Source organism: Equus przewalskii, chromosome 7 (assembly GCF_037783145.1).
Source record: "Equus przewalskii isolate Varuska chromosome 7, EquPr2, whole genome shotgun sequence".
Classification (NCBI taxonomy): Eukaryota; Metazoa; Chordata; class Mammalia; order Perissodactyla; family Equidae; genus Equus; species Equus przewalskii.
Window position 1 is genome coordinate 39,461,784 of NC_091837.1, and position 25,276 is coordinate 39,487,059.

General features: G+C 45.9%; 1 protein-coding gene across 24 annotated transcripts; it reads right to left on the reverse strand.

The window, feature by feature from the left end:
• Positions 1–1,566: 1,566 nt before the first annotated feature.
• Positions 1,567–25,276, reverse strand: PRELID3A (PRELI domain containing 3A). Of its 24 annotated transcripts, XR_011542564.1 has the most exons (11): positions 25,123–25,276; positions 19,342–19,510; positions 17,898–17,987; positions 15,796–15,866; positions 15,585–15,687; positions 14,955–15,149; positions 13,856–13,943; positions 13,472–13,663; positions 12,464–12,776; positions 12,225–12,308; positions 10,456–11,225 (listed from the first exon to the last, which is right to left on the reverse strand). XR_011542564.1 is itself a non-coding variant. In XM_070629598.1 (8 exons), exons 1-8 carry the CDS (start codon positions 25,152–25,154, stop codon positions 12,710–12,712), a joined length of 870 nt encoding a protein of 289 aa, XP_070485699.1. In that variant the 5' UTR covers positions 25,155–25,276; the 3' UTR covers positions 10,041–12,709. The 24 variants fall into 24 exon arrangements, 16 of the variants coding, with proteins under 16 accessions (XP_070485701.1, XP_070485710.1, XP_070485716.1 ...); XR_011542565.1 differs by lacking the exons at positions 10,456–11,225; positions 12,225–12,308 and adding an exon at positions 1,567–2,716; XR_011542563.1 differs by having other exon boundaries at positions 10,041–12,776; positions 13,521–13,663.

Below are 25,276 nucleotides of genomic sequence, written 5' to 3' on the forward strand. Positions count from 1 at the left end.
AGGTCAGCCTGCTCAGGGTAGAGAAGACTACACGCAGGGATGGTCACGACATGGGGCAGCCTCCTCGGGGGCTGTCTTGGAAGCTGGCTACCCCAGGTGATAAGCACCTAAAACCAGACTGGGACAGTGAACGTGAGAAGACAGAATTGATCTGAGACCTTTTAAAGGAGTATTCAGTTTCCAAATGGCTATGGAGAGAAAGAGCAGGAGGAAGTCTTAAAGAACTTGGGTTTTGTATTTGGGAAATAGAAGTAGCACTAATTAGAAATGGCGGAAAGAGGAGCAGTTTGGTGGAAGGGACCAAATTTACTTTGATTTATGTTGATTGAGAGATGCAGTGGAATCTCTAGGGAACAGGTTGGCTTCACAGAAACTTCTTCTATGCAGGACCAGATAGTAAATATTTCAGGTTTTATGGGCCTCATTCAGTCTCTGTCGAATCCTCAGCTGCAGGGGGGGATTTTATTTACAGCCCCTTAAAAATGCAAAACACATTCTTAGCTCACAGGCTGTTGTCTGCCAACCGCTGCCCTTAGCAAACTCTCCTATAACAGCTGAAAACACAAGCACAGAACAGATAAGAAGGGAGGGCCCGAAATGCAAGCCAGTGCTGAGTCAGCACTCACTCCTTTCTTACTGCTCGCCTCTCTTACTGTTGGCAGTCAACTCTTACTAGTGATTATAAAAGTTAAAAAAAAAAAATACCCTCACTAAAAAAGTATGTTCCATCAATGAAGCCCAGTGTTCCCCCCAGGGACTCCACAGCCCAGTGACAACCCGTCGACGCGCCAGCACCAGCAGGAACTGCACTGTGTACCGGGTGCCACCAGGCCGGCGCTGAGTCTCTTCACATCTGGTTTGATCCTTTGAGGTAGGTATCAGTGTCTACACTTTACAGACGAGAAAACCAAAGCTCCATGGTCACGTTTGCTCCTGCGCACCTATAATCCAATGGCTGGCCCACAAAGGGCACTCTCCTCAGGCACTAAAGTCACCAGAATAACCCTACCTCTTCTTTGGGTACTGAAGTTGTAACAGAACTACAAAGACTGGTTCGTAATATATTGAGCATTCACTGAGGCTCAGCCGTAATTAGGGATCTGCTAGGGCAGACTGTTCAGGAAAAAAAATGGAAGTCATAACATAGACACCCAGCAGTTAACTCCTCTGTCAAAGCACGCCCGCCCCCTCCTTAGCAGGGGGACAGAAATGCTGGCGGCAGTCACACTCTTGAGAAGACAAAAAGCCACTGCCGAATTAGACAGATACAGTTATAATGGCTGGTTCTAATGCCAAATGAGTGCAAGAGTCTTCAAAGAATATTTAGTGCCATCACTTTGCCTACCAGAGGGGAGGCCTCTGGTTCCAGAGAGCTCCCGCGCTGCTCCTTCGCTAACAGTACTACGGCATTAGCTCCCAAACCACAGGGCAGGCACCGACACAGGGAGCCCGGGGGCCTGTGGGCTCACACAGCTCTGGAAAGCCCAGCTTCCAAGGGAACACTCTAGTTTCTCTTGACCTCCATTCCAGTAACTTCTGGTTTATCAGAAGAGTTGACACAGTAACTAGTGCATTCAACCTTTATTCCTACCAAACTCACGGCCACAAAAACAGGGATGCAGTACTGGAAACTAAAGAGAGGCGCAGAATTCTGGACTGACTGCTGTGCTTTTGGCAAAAAATAAAATTTTAGGCAAGTAATATGACATTATCAAAATAATCAGTTTCTTCTTATACTCATTTCTCCTCTAAAAAACCTAAACTGGTTGGTTTGGTTAAAACATAAGGAAAACTGTGTCCCATTTCATGTTCAGAGACTAAAGTGAAATAGGGATGTTTTATTTGACTTGCTATATACATGTAATTAAAAACCCATCTCCTAAATTAAATCTAAGGTCTGTGGTCAGTGAAAGAGAATAAAATCTGGTAAATAAATTAAGTGTGCATGCAGAACGGCTGTGATGTCCATATAACTCAAAGCTTCGGCACTGGCAGGGCAGCGGAGCAGAGGCCAGTCCCCAGCACTGGTTGGAAGGCTCGGCGCTCCTCAGCCAGGTGAGCTCCCACCTGATGCGATGAGCCACAGCCTGGACCTGGCAGAATCCCTGGGCCTGAAAGCCTGAAATCCGTAGTATTAACAAGCTCCCAAAGGCAACCTCAGGCTCTGCATCGTTAAAACACTCCAGCCCCTGAAACAGCGTCCTTTCTGAGAAAGCCAAGGGGAATATCCATGGTCTATGATCACAGCAAACCTGGGCATCAAAACCCATAAGAAACTTCTATCTGAATGTTGCACGTTATAGAGTGGGAGAAAGTTACCCCCTTTTTCACTCTCATACTATGGTTTCTGGGGAAGGGACATCAAAGATTTAAATTAACTTCTTGTTTAGTAAACAAAACTTTTCCACCAAAAAAAGAAAAAATGGTAAAGGTAAGCTATAGGCCAACATGGAGCAAATTCACTGCCTTTCTGGAGTCCCCTTCCTAAACGTCTCTAGGCACTCACTGATCCCGAATGCCCCTTCCGGCAAACCACATGTCCAGCGAGTGTCCAGGGTGGATGCTGAACGCCCAGCGACTTGCTGCTCGGCCTCTGTCTCCGTGTCCTGGGCGCAGGGAGCGCGCCGCGGCTTCACGCTCTGGCGCAGGCCGGGGCCCCCAGGCCTTCCAATTCCATGTTAAGTCGGCAGATCACCCACTCCAAGGCCTCGCGACCCTGCCGAGAGAACAGCACTGAGGACCCTCCCAGGGGGATGTGTCCACATCCAAACACGCGAGACGAAGAAGGCCTCTGTCAGGTGCCAGCGCGCTTGTGCTCTAAAACTCCTGCCAGAGGGCACCTCAGGAAACGAGGTGGGGTACCTGCTGAATGTCAGTGTGACAGCAGTGGCGACAGACATTCGTTATGAAACAATAGTATATGATTAAAGTGGAACATTTGAATATTTTCTCAAATTAGAAATCAAGGTTAAATTTCACAAGGCTACTTGCACTCAACTTTTACGATATTTTGTCATACAACATTTGCTTTTGTGCCTATGTAAACAGTGGTACAAATAAACACTGAATCCACTTCCAGACCAAAGCCAAACTTTTTTACACTAAACAAATTTTGCAAATAATCACTATTACTTTGTTACTTAATGACTGACACGCTCAAGAAAAAAACTTACATTTAGTATAATGGAAAGCACAGGAGAATAAAAAACCTAACATAATTATGTGCTTATTTTCACTCCACCTGAAGCCACCAAAAGTCTGAAGTGGCCAAATGACTGCCAGCTGTAACTGTCCTTGCCCTAAAAATGCGATCTTCCTCCCAAACTACACCAGGGACCTCTGCACCCCCGAGTCATTGTAGAGCATTCAGGAGAATCTACCCTTTCTGACACTCTTTCCCTGCTTCAAAAATGTGGTTTCCAAAATCGCAAATGTCCATGTTTCCAGGCCAGCCAGGTGGCGCAGCGGTTAAGTTCACATGTTTCCCTTCAGTGGCCCTGGGTTTGCCAGTTCAGATCCCAGGTGTAGACCTACACACCGCTCATCAAGCCATGCTGTGGCAGGCGTCCCACATATAAAGTAGAGGAAGACGGGCATGGATGTTAGCTCAGGGCCAGTCTTCCTCAGCAAAAAAGAGGGGGATTGGCAGCAGATGTTAGCTCAGGGCTAATCTTCCTCAAAAAAAAACAGTATATGTTTCCCTCTAGAACAGAACTCCCTACATGACAGTTTTTAGACCATTACCTCTACCAGGGTATACAGAGTCACCTTGAATGGAGCAGAGTTACCTACAAGTGGGACAAGAGGTTGTCACTGGAGAAAGTGTTCACACAGCGTCTGTAAGAGATGCACGCCCAGAGGGCGGTCCCCAGCATGCCCCAGCACGCAGGCCGCTCCACCTGCACCCACCGCCTGTGCAGACCCAGCACTTACCTGCAAGGAGCCCTCGAGTCCTTCAGGAATTAAGACTGCAGTGCTATCATACAGCTAATCCGAAAGAGGGGACTTTGCAAGATAATGTAGAAAAAGACACAAAACAATGTACACAGTATGATCCCATCTGTGTTTAATAAAAGAAAGAAAAGAAAAAACCACACACATACTTGCATGTGCAGCAAACATTTCCGGAAGCCTTAAAAGTCGGGAGTCAACTGGCAGAGGCCAGTTAGTCTTCCTCCTGGGGAGGACTTCACTCTTCCCCAGAGACTCCTGTATCTTTTTTTTTTAACCATAAACATGGATTGCTTTTATGTATTTTTTTCAATTAATATTGTTTATAAAAGTGAACAGAACTTTGATTTCGACATGGTGGGGAAAAAGACCTTTTGCCCTTATCTCTGAAATGTCCACAAAACTATAAGGAAAAAAACCAGAAACACAAACTTCAGAAACTACACGGAGGCAGCAGCCTCCCAGCCCACACGTGAAGGTGGAAAGCAGAGGGAGGAGCAGTGATGCAGCGGAGGGCGGTCGGACAGGAGCCGTCAGAGCCTGGGGACTGTCCAGAGAAAGGGCACGCAGAGGAGGGCAGGGGACAGGCTGGAAGGGGTAATTTCACAGCCTGGGCTCTTAGACCCCTAGGTAAACACAGACACACCCCCGCCTCCTCCAAAAGGCTGAGTCTCATTGGGAGAAACTGAACCAATCTAGAGAAAAGGGCTTTGGGGTTCAAGGAAGAAGTCACAGCACACCCGACAGTGAAGCCCAGCCCCAGCAAGCCTCGCGCTCCACCCGGAGCTCTCGCGGGGTTTGGGGCATGTCAGTATGAAGAGACATCTGAGGAAAGCCTGCGATGGGAAGGGACGTGGAGGAGACGCTGACACACAAGAAAGCTTCACTTCGCACTTATTTCTGCAGAGAGAGGAGCTACGACGCTACATCTGTGAAGCAAGAACGAGATGTGATAATGAACAGGAAAGACAGAAATTAAAAATACAGTTTGCCAAAATAAAAATTAGTGGAAGGGTTGGAAGATAAAGTCCAGGAAATCTCCCATAAGGGAGAACAAAGAGGAGAGAAAATATAAGAAAATTACAAGATCAATCCAGGAAGCTCAACATATGACTAAGAGGACTTCCAGAAAAAGAGAAGAGAGAGAATGATGGGGAAATTATCAAAGAAATCACTACCGGAACCAAAGGCACCACCACATTCCCAACGCGATTTTTTTCGATGCCTTGCTGACCTGACCTCAGCTTTATGTATGTATACACGCATGTATTTATTCATATTTTTTTCTTTTTTACTGAGGTGAAATTCACATAAGTTAACCATTCTAAAGTATACAATTCAGTGGTATTCAGTACATTCACACTGTTGTGCAAACACCTCCTCTGTCTAGTTCCAAAACATTTTCATCACCCCCAAAGGAAATCCCATACCCATTAAGCAGATTTCCCCCATTTGCCCCTCCCCCCAGCCCTTGGCAACAACCAAGCTGCTTTCCATTTGTATGGATTTACCCATTATAGATATTGCATATAAACGGAATCATACAGTATGTGGCCTTTGGTGTCTGGCTTCTCTCATTATTCAAACTTAGCATAATGTTTTAGAGATGCATCCACGTTGTAGTATGTATCAGTATTTCATTCCTTTTTATGGCTGAATAATATCCCAGTGTATGGATATACCACATTTGTTTCTCCATTCATCAGTTGAAGGACATTTGAGTTATTTCCACCTTTTGGCTACTGTAAATAGTGCTGCTATGAACATTCGTGTACAAGTATTTGAGTACTTGTTTTCAGTACTTTGGGGTATATAACTAGGAGTGGAGTGACTATACCATTTTACATTACCACCAGCACGAACAAAGGTTTCAATTTCTCCGCATCTTTTCCAGTGCTTGTTATTTTCCATATCTTCTTTGGAGAAATGTCTATTCAGATTCTTTGCCCATTTTTAAATTGGGTTCTCTTTTTATTGTTGAGTTGTAAGAGTTCTATATATATTCTGGCTAAGAGACCCTTATCAGATATACAATTTGCAATTTTTCTCCCATTCTCTAGGTTGTCTTTTCACTCTCTTGATAGTGTCCTTTGATGCAAAAAAGCTTTTATTTTGATGAAGTCGAATTTATCTATTTTGTCTCTTGTTGCTCATGCTTTTGTTGTCATATCTAAGAACCCATTGCCAAATCCAAGGTCATGAATATTTACCCCTATGTTTTCTTCTAAGAATTTTATGGGTTTTGCTCTTATATTTAGGTCTTTGATCCATTTTCAGTTAGTTTTTGTATGTAAGTTAATAGTCGAACTTCATTCTCTTATATGTAGATATTCAGTTGTCCCAGCACCATTTGTTGAAGACATTATTCTTTCTCCCATTAAATTCTTTTGGCACCCTTGTTGAATATCAATTGACCATAGATACACAGGTTTATTTCTGGACTCTCAATTCTATTCCATTGGTCTATATGTCTATCTTTATGCCTGTCCCAAATTGTTTTGATTACTATAGCTTTGCAAGAAATTGGGAAATGTGAGCCCTCCAACTTTGTTGTTCTATTTCAATACTGTTTTGGTTATTCAGGGTCCCTTACAATTCCATATGAATTTGAGGATTGGCTTTCCATTTCTGGGGGAAAAAAAAAAAAGCTGTAGGCATTTTGATAGGGATTAGATTGATCCATAGAACATTTTGGATAGTATTGTCATCTTAATACTAAGTCTTTCAATCCATGAACAATGGATGTCTTTCCATTTATTTGTCTTCTTTAATTTCTTTCAATGTTTTGCAATCTTTAGTGTACAAGTCCTTCACCTTCTTGCTTTAACTTATTTCTATGTATTTTATTCTTTTGGATGCAGTTGTAAATTGGGTAGGTTTCTTAATTTTATTTTTAAATTGTTCATGGCTATTGTAAAGAAATACATTGATTTTTTTGTATTGATCTTGTACACTGCAATTTTGCTGAATTCCTTTAGTAGCTTTCTTGTGGATTCTTTGGGATTTTCTACATACTGGATCATATTGTCTGTGAATAGAGATACTTCTATTACTTCTTCCTTTCCAGTTTGGATGCCTAATATTTCTTTTTCTTATCTAATTGCTCTGGCTAGAACTTCCAGTACTGTGTTGAAGAGCAGTGGTGAAAATGAGCATCTTTCTCTTATTCTTTATCTTGGAGTGAAAGATGTCTGTCTGAGCAGGATGTTAGCTGTGAGTTTTTCATAAATGCCCTTTACTATGTGGAGGACGTTCCCTTCTATTCCTATTCCTAGAATATTTCTAGAATTACTATTTCTATTCCTAGAATAGTGTTTTCATCATGAAAGGGTGTTAAGTTTTGTCAAATGCTTTTTCTGCATCGGGGCTGGCCCCGAGGCCGAGTGGTTAAGTTCGCGCGCTCTGCTGCAGGCGGCCCAGTGTTTCATTGGTTCGAAACCTGGGTGCGGACATGGCACTGCTCATCAGACCACGCTGAGGCAGCATCCCACATGCCGCAACTAGAAGGACCCACAACGAAATATATAACTATGTACCGGGGGGCTTTGGGGAGAAAAAGGAGAAAAATAAAATCTTTAAAAAAAAAAAAAAAAAGGGGGCTGGCCCCATGGCCGAGTGGTTAAGTTCATGCGCTCCGCTGCAGGTGGCCCGGTGTTTCGTCAGTTCGAATCCTGGGTGCGGACATGGCACTGCTCATCAAGCCACGCTGAGGCAGCGTCCCACATACCACAACTACAAGGACCCACAATGAAGAATATACAACTATGTACTGAGGGGCTTTGGGGAGAAAAAGGAAAAAAATAAATCTTTAAAAAAAAAATGCTTTTTCTGCATCAGTTGAGATGATCATGTGGGGGTTTTCCCCTTAGTTCTATTACTAAGGTATATTACAGTGATTGATTTTTGTATGTTGAACCACCCTTGCATTCCTGGGATAAATCCCACTTGGTCATGCTGTATATCCTTTTAATACACTGTTGGATTCAGCTTGCTAGTATTTTGTTGAGGATTTCTGCATCAGTATTCATAAAAGATATTCGTCTGAAGTGTTATTTTCTGGGAGTGCCTTTGCCTAGCTTTGGTATCAGGGTAATATAGGTCTTACAGAATGAGTTAGGAAGTATTCCCTCCTCTATTTTTGGGAAGAATTTACAAAGGATTGGTGTTAATTCTTCTTTAATATTTAGACCTTTCTTTGTTGGGAGGTCTTAAATTACTGATTCAATCTCTTTACCTGTTATAGGTCTGTTGAGATTTTCTATTTCCTCTTTAATCAGTTTTGGTAATTTGCGTTTCTAGGAATTTGTCCATCTCACCTAGGTTATCTAATTTGTTGGTATATAATTATTCCTAGTATTCTCTTATATTCTTTTATTTCTATAATGTCTGTAGTAATGCCTCCACTTTTATTTCTGATTTTTTTATTTTGAATCCTTTTTCTTGGTCTTACTAAAAGGTTTTCCAATTTCAATGATCTTTTCAGTGAAACAACTTCTAGCTTCAATAATTCTATTGCTTTTCTATTCTCTATTTTGTCTGCTCTCTAATCTTGATCATCTCTTTCCTTCTGCAAGCTATGGGTTTACTTTGTTCTTTTTTTTTTTCTAGTCCTTAAATCAGGTAAACTATCTGAGATCTTTCTCTTTTTTAAAAATATAATTAATTTTTGAGGAAGATTCGCCCTGAGCTAACATCTGTGGCCAATCCTCCTATTTTTGCTGAGGAAGACTGGCCCTGAGCTAACATCCATACCCATCTTCCTCTACTTTATAAGTGGGACGCCTGCCACAGCATGGCTTGCCAAGCAGTGCCATGTCTGCACCTGGGATCCAAACCAGCGAACCCCAGGCCACTGAAGCAGAATGTGTGAACTTAATAGCTGCACCACCAAGCTGGCCCCCTTTCTTCTTTTTTTAATGAAGGTTTTTGTAACTATGAATTTCCTTCTGAGCACTGCCCTCATTGCATCTCATAAGTTTTTCATATGTTGTGTTTTCATTTTCATTCATCTCAAAATATAACTTCACTTGTAATTTCTTCTTTGACTCACTGGTTATTAGAAGTATGTTTTTTAAATGCCACATATTTGTGAAACTTCCAGTTTTCCTTATGCTATTGATTTCTAATTTCATTTCACTGTAATCACCAATGATACTTTATATGCTTTCAATCTTCTTAAATTTATTGAGACTTGTTTTTTGGCCTAACATATGGTCTATCCTGAAGAATATTCCATGTGCTCTGGATAAAAATGTGTATTCTGCTCTTTCTGGAGGAAGTGTTTTCTATATGTCTGTTAGGTCAAGTTAGTTTACAGTGTTGTTCAAGTCCTCATTTTCTTACTGATCTCTGTCTAGATGTCCTATCCATTATTGAATGTGAATTCTTGAAGTCTCCAACTATTATTATAGAATTGTTATTTTTCCCTTCAGTTCTGCTAATGTTTGCTTCATATATTTTCGGGTTCTGTAGTTTGGTATGTATATGGTTGTAACTTTTATCTTCTTGATGAATGGACCCTCTTGTCAATATATGTCCTTTTTTGTCTCATAATAATTTTTTACTTAAAGTCTATTTTTTTCTGATATAAGTATGCCCACCCCAGCTCTCTTTTGCACGGAATATCTTTTTCCATCCTTTCACATTCAACCTATTTGTGTCTTTGGATCTAAAGTGAGTCTTTTCTAGGCAACATATATAGTAGTATCATGTTTTTTCATCCACTCTGCCAATCTCTGTCCTTTAATTGATGAATTTTACCTATTTACCTTTAAAGTAATTATTGCTAAGGAAGCACTAGCTTCTTACATTTTGCTATTTGTTTTCTATAAATTTTATGACTTTTTGTTCTTGAATTCTTTCCACACTGCCTTCTGTTGTGTTTGACTGATTTTCTTTTTTTTCTAGTATACCATTTTGATTTCCCCTTTGTTTCTTTTTCTGTATAATTTTTTAGTTATTTTCTTACTGGTTACCCTAGTGATTATAATTAACATCTTAAGTTAAAAAAATCTAGTTTGAATTGACACGAATTTAGCTTCAATAGTGTATTAGTCAAGGTTCTCCAGAGAAACAGAACCAATAGAATGTCTGTTTGGAAAAAGAGAGAGAGAGAGATTTATTTTAAGGAATTGGCTCACATGATTATGGAGGCTGGGAAGTCCAAAATCTGCAGGGTAGGTCACTTAAGATTCATTAGGCACTCCCCTAGTTGGTTTAAGTATCTGATTAAAATCCAGAGTTCTACAAAAGTTGAGTTTGTCATTTCTTGCTAGCTTATCGACTGTTTCATTGGAGGGGCTGATTCTTGGAATGTCCACCTCTGCCATTTTCCATGATGTCACTATTTATACATTTTTTTAACTTTTAATTTTGAAATTATTATAGATTCACAGGAAGCTACAAAGATAGCACAGGAATGTCCTGTGTACCTTTCACCCACATCCCCTCAGTAACATCTTACATAATTATAGTACAATATCAAAACCAGGAATTTAACACACATAATGCAGCACAGTGAATTTTAAAAGATAACTTCAAACAAGGCTTAGTCATATAAAATTTCAAAACATCAGGGATAGGGCCCCATGGCTGAGTGGTTAAGTTCACATGCTCCACTTCAGTGGCCCAGGGTTTCGCCAGTTCAGATCCTGGGCGCGGACATGGCAACGTTCATCAAGACATACTGAGGCGGCATCCCACATGCCACAACTAGAAGGACCCACAACTAAAAATATACAACTATGTACTGGGGGGGGAGCTTTGGGGAGAAAAGGGAAAAATAAAATCTTTAAAAAAAAAAATCAGGGATAAAGAAATCCTAAAAGCTTTCAGAGAGGAAAAAGTCACATACAGAGGATCAAGAATTGGAGTGGAAAACAATGGAGCAATGCCTTCAAAATTCTGAGTGAAAGTATTTTTATCTGGAATTATACATCCAGCCAAGATATAAATGAAGCAGGAGAAGAGAAGAGACATTTTCAGATGTGCCAAGTCTTAGAAGCTACTACATATGTGCTTTCCCATTTTGTGATAGGACAGAGAGAGGAAGCAGGGAATCTAGGAGACAAGGGCTCCAGGAGAGGAGAAGGGCCAAGGAAATGCCCAGGAAAGATGACATAGCTGCTCAGCCAGAGGAGAGCCAGTCCTGGCTTCCAGGAAGGGCGGTGCCAGGGAAACCCGAAAGGGGTGTGCTTCCCAAAAGGTCTGACCTTGGACAATGATGTTACTGCAGAGAATGGGTGAAGAGTGTGGAAGGACTCAGCCAGAGACTCCTAAAAAATAAAAGTAAATGGATGAAAAGAGTAAGACAATTATTACCTTCAAAGGAAAAAAAAACAGTTATATGAGAAAGAAAATGTAATTACAGTATATTGCTTGGCTGGGCAATAAACAATAGTTATGTATTTTCAAAATTATGGAAACTCCATGTGCTTTTAACCATAAATTACAATATAGCTATACTGGGGAATTGGGGGAAGGGAAGAAGAAGTAAGAGAGAGAAAATACTAATCTACCACAAGAGGAAGTCAGCAGATGACATCAAAAATTGTTGAATGAAGAAATAGCAGAATATGCTTATTTATTTAGAAATCTAGCAGTAAATGCCAGAAATGGCCAAAAGATCTGAGTCCCATGGGAAGGGTGGAAGCGGGCTTTGCAGACCGGATAAGAGGGATTTTTTTTGCCATAAACCTTTTAACTGTATTTTACCTTAAGCTATGTGCATAACATATTCTGTAAATATATAAATGAATTTAATTTCATTTTGGATTAGAAGTACTATTATCAAAGAAAAAGCAAGAGCTAACAAACAGAATACAGTTCTACCCATCCGTTACGGAAGAGGCCTTCGCTCAAGTTTTTATAATTTGAAACATACTGAAAGAGATTTTACATTTTACTTTTGAAAATGGGAAAGTTAAAACTCCCAAGTGGAAGAACCTCAGAGCTAAGAGACGGCTTAAACTCACAAGCACTCGTGCACTGCCTCCTAACACGGCTCTGGGTGAGCGAGCCTTCCTGTGGCCAGGGCTGAAGGGTGAGAAGTAACACGGGCCTTCAGCCCTGGGGGTCACTGGGCCCAGGTGGGCAGGACAAGGGGGCTGTGGCCCGAGGGCGGAACACTGCTCTGGACCGAGCTGACTGTCTCTGAGCGGAGAGCTCACGGTACTCCAACCGCACGCGTCACTGTGGCTGGCAGACGCCCCTACTCTAGTGCGCAGATCTGCACACACTGATGAGGGGAAGAGAAGGATGCACAGAGACAGCACCTGAGGTGACAGATGGTGGCCAGCTATGTGTGAAGAGACTGGCAGTGAAGACTGCTGATTAAGGGGCACGGGACGGAAACGGATCTGAAAAGAGAGAAGCTGTTTAGTAAGATCCCAAGAGTTGGCAGGACAGATGTGGGAGCTGCAGCTGGGGGGAAACAGACCAGGCACAAGAGCAGCACGAGGACACACCGGCACGGGGTGGGGGTGCTGGGCTGCGGGCGGGGCCGGCTCCCCACCTGCTGGCTCAGCGGCCGGGGGACAGGCAGGGCGTTGCAGCCCTTGCCCTACCACCGAGTCTCTCTCTGCAACGGACGAGCACTCCGCCTGCGCCATGGCCGGGCCTCCTGTGCCGTGAGGTCACGACGGAGGAGCCTGGCGGAGGCCGTGAGCGGCAGGCGGAAGATTCCAGCAGATTCCACACCTCTTCCAGACTGGGCCGGTGAACCATATTCAGGACTCACTTCTTTCTTCCTTCCTTCCTTTCATTCATTTTCTTTCTTTCCTTCTCTTTTTTTCTTTCCTCTTTCATTTTTTTGGGGGGCGATGTATCTGATTAAAGATTGAGGCAGTTTAGCTCTGGTTTATGAGGAAACAGAATGTGACAGAGTCCTCAATTCCAAGTGCCACCATCACACACACCACACTGCCCACACACACTGTGCTCCCCAGGCAGGCGGGCTCCCTACATGTGGTCACCTCAGCAGTGCATCCATGGAGGAAGAGAGACCCAGTGGCAGCTCATGACCTTGGGTTCACGGTGAAGGTCTCTGGCAAACCTAAGCTTCAATGACTTAATCAAAGAAGCCTGAACCAGTCGGCTCTCACTGCTGACTGAGGCACCAAGTGCATACACGCATGCTGCAGACAGACGGACCGACCGTGGGAAGCGGGGCCCAGAGCAGCACAGCGTGGAAAGTTAACAGGGTGAGGAATTTCAAGGCAGGAGTACAAGGATTCCCTAAACACAGGACACAGGATACCCTGCCTTTCCTACGCAGCATGAAGGTGACTGCTAACTAAGTGTCAAATCCGTTTCTACTGGTGGCCCAGGAAACCAAGGAATGTTTGTGAAGCTCAAGACGATGCTAGAAATGGCTTTTGCCACTAAAAGCAAACGGCCAGTGGCAGTCGCACGGCTGGCTGGCAGCGAGCAAGGAGGTGAGCCGCGGTCCCCCTCGCTGCCTCGCTGCCGCAAGGGCACAGGGCGTTCTTGATGAGAACGTGTGCAAATATTCAAACCCTACCCAAAATGAAAAAGGCCTCCCGTCAGATCAGCTTTAACACTGTGCGGACCTCCTAGTGAAAGGCTCCTCACGAATGACGCACAGGTTAGAGGACGTGTTCAGGCACCAAGCACTGAGAACAGCTGGCGGAAGCCGAACCGCCTTCATTGGAGACGCGCTGACAAATGTTCGAGTTTCCCTTGACAATAAATCCTGCCATGAAACAGGGAAATGAATTAGGGAGAAGGTGAACCTAGTGATTTTTTTCCACTACTAAGATACTAAGGAGCACAGGGCTGGAGACACAAGCAGCTGCCTCTTGTAAACCCCCTCCCAGCACCGCACACCATGCACACAGGGAGCAGGAGCTAAACGCTCCCCCAGGGTAAAGAGCACTGTAGTTACCGCCGTTTGTCACCAGGCGCAGGCGCGGACCCCGTTAGCTCACAGCGCTTTCAGAATGCTCAATTATCCACTCAATAGCAGCCCACCCCTGGAGCAACACAGAAAGATTTCAACATGGCGTGAGAAACTCTGCCTCTCACCGCAGACGGCAAGCTACAGCCTGTCATTGAACGGGCGGAAGGAAAGCGCTGCTGTTTTCAGGGGGACACAGCAGTAACCGTTCGTGAACTGTCTTTCACTGTATGCAGGCTGTTTCTCAAGCTCAGCAAGCAGGGGGTATGCTTGCTGCCTTAAATTCTCGCACCAGCTTGGGCTACGCCGACACCAGCGCCCTCGTCCTCGCCATCACCGCCTGGGCGCAGGAGGATGGGGAAGCGGCAGCCCCCTCACAGCCTCCTCAATGAGCTGTCCCACCCAAATCCCAGGGTGACCTGCCTCTCCAGCTCCTGTCTCCGCCTCAGGCCGCCAGCTGTCCCAGGCATCTCCCCAACCAACTGGGGTGCTGTCAAATGGTAACTATAGCTGGGGGAGGCAGTGACGATCTATGAGGCCTTCAACTCAGCAATTCCTAAGATAAAGTGAAACAAAAGACTTTTATTTGGCCCCACTGAGTTTCCCCTGAGGAGGCTCTGGCCTGAGTATTCCCTTCCTTTTATAGTTTTTTTTCTCAGCAAACATTTCGAGCACCTACCCTAAGACACACACAGGTGAGTAGGGTTCTGTCCCCCTCCAGGAGGCTCACAGTGTGGACACGATGTGTGCAGCTCTGGGCACTGCGGCTCCCCTACCTGAACCAAGCTGAGCTACCACCAGTGTTTCTCAAATCTGGATTTTTCTAAAACATAGGGCAGACTGGCTCTTCTATTAGTGACTAGACTAAATGCGAGCCCTAAGTGGTTCCCACTGAGCCATGACTTACGCATGGTAGGAATGGACATCCAGCTTAGGCAGCACCCCACTGATCCCAAACGTGAAGAATCACTTCTGACCAAAAGCAAACCAGGAGAGGAAGGAGGAGGGGAGAGCTGAGGGGAAGAGGCGAGCCTGTGAGGTAAGCTCAGGTAAAAAGCGAAGGTCCTGCTCTGGCGAGTGACATTACCTTGAACTTGTATAACAGCTTCCTTCCACACATCCAAGCTCTTTCCATCAACTCTGCTGGAGAAGAAGGCAACCTGGACTCCATGAGCAGTCTCTGCCTCACTAAGGCTGAGCCCTCTACCCAGGAACCCGGGGAGGACAGCCTCCTGGGATCCATCCTTTTTCCTCTCACCTCCACAAAGCTCACTCCCAAATCCTGCCAGAGGGAGATGCAAAGACGGCAGCTGACGCCAGGGAAACTTCATAGATGGGGAGGTTCAGCCAAAGCCACCTAATGACTATTAAGTACGAAACTACTAAAATTCCCGGATATCCTGCCTGACAATGCTAACACATTCTGAAGTGTGCGATTTGTTTTGTTAACTGAGCCCACCCTATTTTGGCTCTCTGAAGTGGCAGCTGCCTCGGCTGGGTTTATGTTCTGTGTTCACCCCACGCTTTCCCCTCAGATCTGGGCCAGCCTTCCCTGCTGAGGCTTTTGAATGTAACCGTGGAACCTGCTGTGGCATTACGAGCTCAGCTGGAGAAGGAGGGCCCCAGCACTCGGGAGGACTTATGGGACTACACATTTCACCCGCTTAAGCTGGCACTTGGCTAGAGCACACACAAGGCCCGGGACTGAGACCTATACCTTCTTTGCATTGGATGATATTGTGTTAGCCATTAAACTTTCCAGATAGCTGCCGAGGCTGAGCCCCTTCACGGTGATGATGGCTTCTTGCTGGAGCACGGTCCTACAGAAGAGCAGAAGGAAAGCGGCTGCAGAGCCCTGAGAGAGGGCAGGCTCCACCCCACCCTAACCTTGGAGTGCAACGTGCCAACACCAGGATGCCGCCACTTACATTTCAGGGTTCTCCGGGTGGGGTGTGTACACCAACCTCTCGTTCACCGACACCAAGTTTGTGAGCGTGATCTTAAAAAAAGAAACAATGGCTTGAGGTTCTATTTCTCTTGCATTTCTTCCCAGACCATCTGCCCATATTCTTCCATCCCCAAATCAGCACTTACTGGAGCCCAAACAAAAGAAACATTTAGGCCCCGGAGGCACCACCACGTTAGGTCCCAAGGAAACTGTTGCGGCTACTCCTGGAGACTGTCACTGCCTTCTCTCCACACCTTGCCCAAACCTGAGCCAGGCCTGGCCTTCAAGGTACTTTCAAACTGCCAAACCATAAGCAGTTGTAGAAAAGGACAAAATATTCCTGGGTTAGCATCCAGGTAAATCAGCAAGAAGCTTCTTGTCCACTGGTGGCAGACGCTGGCCTTGGGACACACTGTCCGGGGCAGAACTCTCAGTCTATACAGACGGTGCGAGTAAGGCTGTGTCGATCCTGTCTCCTCCAGGGCTGCTTCCTGTCAACCAACTCACCTCTCATGAACATTTTTAATATTTTTCATTAAAACTTATTTAAAAACTGGAGCTCTAGAACAGCACTGTTGCACAGAATTTTCTGTGATAATAGAAATGCCCTATATCTGTGCCATCTATTGTGGAAGCTATTAAACGTGTGCGGCTGGTGAACACCTGAAACGTGGCTCATGTGACTGAGGAACTGGATCTTTTACTTTATTTAATCCTAATTCATTTAAACTGAAATAGCCACATGTGGCTGCTACAAAGGACAACAGAGCTCTAGGACTTTATCACTGTTTAACCCAATTTACCCTCTTAGCAAAGAGCCAATTCCAATACAGACCACATTTTTAAAGAGTCTAAGTAGTCAAAAGCAATATAACCGTCCAGCAATGATAAACTTAACGCACTTATGTTTCCTCGTGTGATAATCTCTCACCGACATCCTCCCCCCGCCTCACTGTTACAGCAAAGTGCTTGGCCAAGAAATCCTTTCCCCCTCTCGAGCACACAGTGATGAAAAGAGCCTCATTAGTTACAGTTATTACAAACACAGGGAAATATTTAACAACATTAACAACTAAATTCTGATTAGCTATTACCATTTTGTGTGCAATATTTTTATGCCAGGCACGCTATTTTATAAACCTTATTTCCCTCCATTAATCCTCATAATACTACTATAAGGTTTGTTCTTCATTTTTTTAGACAAGGAACGTGAGACTCAGAAAAGGTTAACAACTGACATACGCGAAGTCACCGGCCACTCAGTGGTAACCGCAGGATGCAGGCACTGTCTGTCCCCCTCCAAACCCCAGCCCTTCCCTCTAGACCTCACTGTAGCAGGAACCATCCCTCTTTACTGACAACTAAGTGGACAAAGGACAAAGTGGAATTTTCCAAGGAAAGGAGAGAGAACAGAATACATCAACTGTCAGGAATGGCCAGTGGGGCGACACCCAGCAGGCTCCCTGTCCCTTTATGCAGAAGCGCAGCCTGGGACGAGGGACGGGGGCCGTTGGCAAAGGTCCCAGATGGTATACCAAGGACTGCAGAGATTCAGAACCCAATCTTCCAGCACACACTGACACAATCCGCAGAGACTTTATCAAATCATGGTCCTAACCCATGTGTTTCCCCCCTACATTCTTTGAGTTTGCATTAGGCCAATGTAGATTGTTTTAATTGAGAGAAATGAGAGAAGAGTGAAGGAGGAAAGTCACTTTTAAAATTATTCCTAAAAACCATCTTGGCTGTTGGAAGCCAGGAGCGCCGTTATCGTGGGGGAGGGGTACTGGAAAGGAGCACAGGGGGAGCTCCTGGGGGCTGCTTGCACTCTGTCTCCTGAGCTGCCTGCTGGTTAGGAGGTGTGTTCACTTCGTGACAAATCATCATTATGTGCATTTTTCTATAAATTTATTACACTGGAATAGAAAGAGAAATAAAATACTGCTAAATAAATTCAGCCTTTCTAGTAAAAATAAAAGATCACTTAGACCAAAGGTGGGCTGGAAATAAAATTAAATGAAGACATTACGCACCATCACCAAGAAATACCAAGGACCTGTCTCATCTTAGGCCATTGCTTACATTGGTGGAACAAAGCTCCATTTTCTTTTCCACTGGATCCACAACAGAATGTTCTTTGATGTATGTCAAAGTCCTACTGGTTCCCAAAATCTGAAAAACAAAGTAAAACTAGCATAGTGACGTGTTAAAATTTTCATTTTGTATTATCGAACACAAAATGCCATTTCATTTACTAATTAATCCACTTATCTAGTCAACAACTGATGCAACTGGGGATGCAGCAATGTACAGCCCTGTCCAGCTCCTCCAGGGCGCTCCTGTTCTAGCATGTGGGACAGACAGTAAACAAACAAATGAATGCACAGAGAGCCGAGTGTATGACCGTAATAAATGCTTCGACAAAAACCAAAACAGGGTGCGGGGCAGTTCAAGGAAGGCCACTGTGCTGGGAGGCAGAGCCAGGGAGGGGCGCCATGCAGAGTTTTGGGGTTAGGTCAACTGAGGCATGTGCCCCTGGGCCAGGGAGAGGCCAGCACCGTGGGAGAGGGAGCAGGTGAGACACTGCCAGGGCAGGCCCACCGGGGCGCTGCAGCCACGTCAGGGCCTCGACTCTGTGTTGAGGGGAATTCAGAGGTGCGTCTGGGCAGCAAAAAGTCATGCTCAGATTTTTCAATGACCTCCTGCCTGCTCTGTGGAAGAGACTTGTCATGGGCCAATGTCTCCCCAAAATTCCTATGTTGAAGCCCAACCCCAACACCTCAGAGTGTGACTGTGTGGAGACAGGGCCTTTCAGGAGGAAATTAAGTTAAAATGGGATTACCAGGGTGGGCCCTAACCCAACCTGCCTGGTGTCCTTATAAGAAGGAGAGATTAGGACACAGAGAGAGACACCAGGCACACGCAAGCATGGAGGGATGACGATGTGAAGAGGGTGGCCGTTTGGGGGCCAAGGAGAGGCTGGAACAGACGCTTCCCTCATGGCCCTCAGAGGAAACCACCCCTGCCAACGCCTTCATCTCAGACTTCCAGCCTCTCAAACTGTGAGGAAATAAGCGTCTGTTGTTTGAGGCTCCCAGTCTGTGGTATCTTGTTACGGCAGGCTGGGCACACGGATGCCAGACTGTGGAGTGATGCAGGAGAGAGAACTCTGTGGTGGCCAGGGTGAGTGCTGAGCCGGGGGAGCGGTGCTACACATCAGATGGGTCAGGATGCATTTTGAAGCCACAGAAATGGATAATTAAATGAAGTTTACAGATAAACCATCTCTTGGGCTTCCCAGAGTTCCCAAGTGTGTACTCTAAGGGAAGGTTATCATTTCTTGCAAATGGGTGCCAGCCAGGTTGAAGCAGGGGTACCAGGGCAATGAGGGGTACCAGCAGGGGCTATGAGGGTATAGTGGGGGCCATGCGGGTACCATCAGGAGAGATGAGGGTACCATGAGGGGTGATGCGGGTGTAGCCGGGGCCATGCGGGCACCAGCAGGGGCAAGCACTTGTGGGCTCACCGCTTTCACAAGGCTGGGCAGCCCCCACTCGGTACTGAGCAGGCGGTGACTGTGAAGCCGGCCGCGGCCATCCACACTGCGCTCCAGCACATCGACTCCCACGACGCCAGGGTTCATCGGATTCGGGTACTTCCTCATAGCAGCCTTGATGACTGTGTCCCATGGGTGGCTGGTGGGAAAAATACAATCAGCCAGCATAAACAGGCGATGCCTACGATTTGTAAAGTGTGCCAGAGTAGTACGGGGGAGCCAGTGATGCTGTGTCCCACAGAGTGAAATGAAAATCAATGTTAATCCTGTTACTGAAAGGTTTTTCTTTTGGTTTTAATTAAAGGTATATTCAAACAAAATCTATCTGAGGAGTCCGAGGCAATCATAAGGCTGTGCCGGCAGGCCTGACAGAGGGGTTTGGGGCCCAGACACATCTGCTTTCCTAGCCCAGGCACCTGCGCTCAGAGGCCTCCTCCACCGCCTCGGACCTCGGCTGAGGCACTTTCCACCCTGGTTATACAGGGCGGTCTTCTCAATGAAATAATCTGTGAGCTTCGCAAGTCAACTTTCTAAAAGTTGTTCCCATAAAAATCATTAGTTTAAGCAGAGTAGGTACACTTTCTAAAATTACTTAAAACTATCTAAAAGTTGAGAAATATTTGTATTAAGCATATCAAACAATGTTTCTTTTATATAGAAACCTCCCATCTTTTTAGCTGATGATTTAAATTAAATACAACCTCCTTAAAATACTCACATAAGAAATAATTCGACACACAAGTTAATATAGACGTCAACAATGGAGGAAAAGGGTAAACGCAATAATATTTTTTAAATAACAAGATTTAAGTACTGCAAGTCAGTATCACACTCTTCTTGCTTAAAGAAAATAGCCTGGCACTCATTCGATTGGCAAAAACTGAAAAGTCGGGCAGTATTAAGCGCTGCAGAGGACGTGGGAAAACAGGAAGACATGAACTGGTGGTGACACAGAAACCGGCACAGCGCCCGAGAGAGCAGTTTACCTAGAGAATCGACAAGGCGCGACCAGCGGGTCAGTCAGGGTTGTCGGCTGCCTGGGTTAGGCAGACAAGGAACTCACTGAAGTTTATCCTCAGGAGGAGTGGCCCCCCCCACAGCTCACAGTGACCACAGCGTGAGCCCGTCCCCAGGGCGGGAGGCCTCTGTGAGCACCGCAGGGCAGGAGGCCAGGAGCACAGCGCCGGGACGTGAGGATTCATTCCGGTTCCCACACTGGAGATCGGAAAGGAATAACGAAGGCAGCTCTCCCGAAGGCGAAGATGTCAGAACGACGAAATGAGATGAAATTACATGCTGCCTGGGATTTGCCTAAAATAATCTATGGGAAGGAGCAGCGGGTGGGGACACATGAAGCCAGACTGCAAGAGGGCCACTGTCAACCTGGGAGATGGCGCTGGGTGCTCATTATTCTAGTCTCTCTACTTTTACATATTTTAAAAATGTACATAATAAGTTAAAAAAAAAAAAAAAAAGCATGCAAGGAGGCAGCCACAGACAAGGCAAAGTGCTCCCGCACCTCAAAGCAGCTCCAGGCCCAGCGCAGCGCTTCTCAAGGTGTGGTCCGCACACGCGGGGGCTCCCGGCCCTTTTAGGAGGGCTGCGAGGCCAAAACTGCTGCAGGCCGCCAGAAGACAGATGCGCCGTTTTCACCGTGTTGACATTCACACTGATGCTGCAAAAGCCGCGGAGGGGAAACTTCTAGCCTCGCCCCACCCGTGGTCACCGTTCCCACTGTACGCTCAAAACCGTGCCTGTGTCTCTTAAAACTATCGTTACTGCAACTGTCAAACTACACCTAGATCCCGAGGGCTCTTCTGTTACTATTCGCAGCGAGGGACCGGGAAGAAGGTGGGAAGCGCTTCTGCGGGGCCTGGAGGTCCCTGGCGCTCGGGGAGGCGCTGGGCAGCGGTTGGGGCAGTGAGGCCACCCAGCGGGTTCTTTCCCCGCCCGTCTCCACTACTTGAAACAACAGCTGATGGACAAACTTTGGTTACTCAGACTTGGGTATTTGGCAGACATTTTCTCAAAACTTCATGAAGTGAGCCTATCACTTCAAGGAAAACAACTGATAGTATCGGCTGCCAAAGATAAAATTTGAGCTTTTAAGGGAAAATCAGAATTTTAAAAAGCTTGGATCTGCTACCATAAGCCTGATGAGTGCCCCATACTGGAACCTGGTGACCCCACATATTCCAAATGACCACTGCAAGATGTCACAAAACCAGACACGGCTAAAACACTCATTGCAAGCACACGACAGGCCAAGGGCTGCGGCACTACAGGCTTCAGATTTTACATGGCAACTAGTTTGAGGAACTATCACTTGTTTTGTTGTAATAGTAGCAGAGAATTGCCACAATTATTTTAAAAGCGTACTAAAATACTTCTGCCTTTTCCACCTGCGTTTTCTTCACATACTGTGTGAGGCTGGCTCTTACTCAGGTACTTCAACCAAAACAACAGAGTGCAAGCCCTGCATGCAGAAGCAGACAGGAGCATCAGACTGGCTTCTGTTAGGCCAGACACTGTAGAACTCAGGAAAAAAAATACAACAGTGCCATTCTTCTTACTAATTCCGGGGGCTTGGGAAAATATAGATTTTCTTAATAAATTTTAATGTAATGGGTTTATTATTAACTTTAATGGATATTTTAACATTTATCAGTTTTAATTTCTCATATAGTAAATACTGGGGTCCACAATATTTTCTAAGAGTGTAAAGAGGTCCTGAGGCTGAAGAGTTTGAGAACTGCTGACCTAAGTGGGCCTTTGATTAAGTGGACCAGAAATATATACAGGGGTAGTCACTGTGGTGTGATTTGTAATGAAGGGGGAAACAATGTTCCTTTAATAAAAGAAAAGGTAAATTGTGACATATTCATTCAATGGAATGTTATATAGCTGTGATATATATGCATACGTATGTGTACACATATATACATGTGTATCTATACATACATACATATATATATACGCAGATCTCAAAAACACTGTTGAGAAGAGAGGGAAACTTTCAAAAGATCTGTACAAGATAATGCCATTGATTTCTATTTTAAAACAGCAAACACTACATATTGTTTATGGATAAACACGTACATCAACGCTGTCAAACAGACCTTTGGAACATACATCTTCAGAAGAATCCCCACCAAATTCATGATCCTGTCAGCCTATGGGGAGGGAGCAGGAGGGGAACAGCACTGGGGAGGAGAGAACAGGCATTTCAACTCTTAACTGTACTGTTCAATTTTTCCTATTTTAAAAACAGGTGTGTGTTTGGGGGAGAGGGGCAGCTCTTTTCCCTGCCCCAGCCAGATAGCAAGCCTGCAAACCCTACTTCCCTGAGAGGGACATCGCCCACTAGAGACCTTTCCTGGGAGCTGCTGGAATCCAAGGAGTGTGGCCTCGACTCCCTGCCAGAAATCGACCTTCCTGGCTCTGTTACGGAAGATTTTGTAATAGGTCTGAAACCTCAGTCAATGCTGTGAGGAGGAAACCTATAAACCTGCTCATTTTTAAACACCCTTTTCAGTATTTTTGTATTTGAGTCCTCTATTTTTCGCTACTATTTCAACTATTTTAAACCCTGTCTAGGTAACGCACACTAATTCAGATGGCCCTCCCAAAGGGCTCTCCACTTCTGTAGGAGTGTTTACACTGCTCTCCGCTATGCCTGGTCTCCAGTCCCTGGGGTTTCTTTGGGATGTGGGCACAGGAAGAAAACTTGTGAAGACCAAAAGTTTTTGTGCCTAATTACTTCTTCCCTTTCGAGAGTAAATTTATTAATTTCCAATCAAATATTCACCTGACAATAGAACAAACATAAAAAGAAAACAAGGACTGTATAGAAAGAAAAAGAAAGGTCTAGAACCCTCAAAGGAAAAGAACAAAACAAAACAGGGATTTCAATGGACTAAGCAAAGGGAAAACTCCACAATAAGCCCAGCCAGAAAGCCAGCTTTCGATTCTGTCCTGTCCTACGGATGCTGGGCCAGCACACAGTATTACGTCCTTCTCAGCCCGCCAGCCACAGGGGCTACTGCGCATCAGCCTCAGCCAGCTGCAGTCCACATCTGTCAATTTGCATTACCACCCTTTGCTTTTAAGTTCAGAAATCAATGACAGGATCAGCGCCTAGTCCACAGCAGCCTGGGGGTGGACTGAACTCCTTTGGCAGGTAGTGCCCTCATTCTGGAAGAGCATCTGGGCTCCAGGAGATTCCTCAGCCCCTCACTGAGCACCTGCCATGTGCCAGGAATACAAAGTGAGTGAGGGAAGGAATGAAGTATGGACACAGGCTATCACGTGGGTGAACCTCAAAAAAAGTATGCTAAGTGAAAGAAGCCAAGCACAGAAGACTACACATTGTATGATTACATTTATATGAAATGTCCAGAAAAGGCAAATCTACAGAAACAAAAAAAGACTAGCACTTGCCTGGGACTGGGGATGGGAGTGGAGAGTGGCTGCAAATGGGCATGACACAGTGACACTGTGAATTCACTCCCGCTTGTCAACCATCATTTCACGAACTTCCAGGGCAGTGCTTCTCAACAGTTCCACGAGGAAAATGAGCCTGGGCGTCTACTATATGCAATGACTTAACTTCTCCCCTCTGTATCTAGACAGTGCCAGTCACATCCCATCCTTGGGAGAACTGGGAAGAACCTGGAGTCACTCTGTCTGGGGCTTTCACTGGGTCTCTCAAAGAGACCCAGCTGAGAAAGGCTGCAGGCTGCACAAAAATCAACACTAACATTGGATCCCATGGAGTCTAAAGATTTCATTCAAAACAATTTCAGAGGTTTTCAATCACTTGACAAATTTTTATTATAATTTTACATTAAAAGGCCAAACAATAATTCCATTTTAAGGCACTATTTTTGTTTTTTTACCAAAAACGAAATGCTTCTCTAAGTGAGGTCAGGGAATCTAAAAATCTTTGTTCCTTTAAAAAATATTAAAGAATGATTTCAGTGTCACAGAGTAGTGACTTAAAATGAAGATATCACTTATGTCACGAGGGTACTTTTAAAGAGTTCGCTGTTTTCCACGCTAGCTTGAAGGCAGTCCATGCCCACAATGCACTCAGGGCGAAGGCCCCCCCAAATGCCTTCTCCACATTTGGCTTCCTCCTGAGCTCATGGGCCGCTGTGGACCCTTCATTCATAAAGCATGCTTAACGTCTGCGATCGGCTGCCCTGCATAATTTCAGCAAAAGACCTGGCCAGCTCTTTAGGCCTCCGCTCTCCCTAGGACCCCGCGCCCCCCGACCCAATTGAGAGCAGTGTGTAGGCGAGACCAGGCCTGCTCCTAGGTGGGCTGAGGCGTGTGCAGTCACCCTGCTGGGTTCCCTCCCCGCCGCGTCCACTCGGCCTCCATGCACTCCAGGGGCGCCCGCCAACGGCCCCACACGAGCCGCTGTGATCCATCCCGGGGCTCGGCCCTCCGCCGGCCCCAAGACAAAAGGCCGTCCCCGCCTCGCCCCCCGCCCCCGCGGCGGCGCCGCCGCCAGGCAGCAATGCACGGCTCCGCGCTCTCCACCTAACGACGCCTTGGAAGGACAGAGGGCCTGCCCCTCTTTTTAGGATGCCGAGGCCGCGATCTAGGCTCGGCCAACGCCGGGTTGGGCGGGCTCTGTGAGTGTCGGCTCTGCGGTCTGGCTTTTCCCAGGCGGCCCCCCCAGCGGCTCGGGGACAGGAGCCGGCGCGGGTCCGGACCCCACAGCAGCCCGCAGCCCGGCCTCACCCGAACACGTGCTCCGAGCTCCAGATCTTCATCGCCGCCAGCCGCCCGCCGCAGGGCGCGGGCTCCGCGCTCCCGGCTCCGCGCTCCGGGCTGCTCCACTCCCCGGGCTCGGCTCCCCGTGCGGCGGGGGCGGGGCGCTCGCAGGCACCGCCCG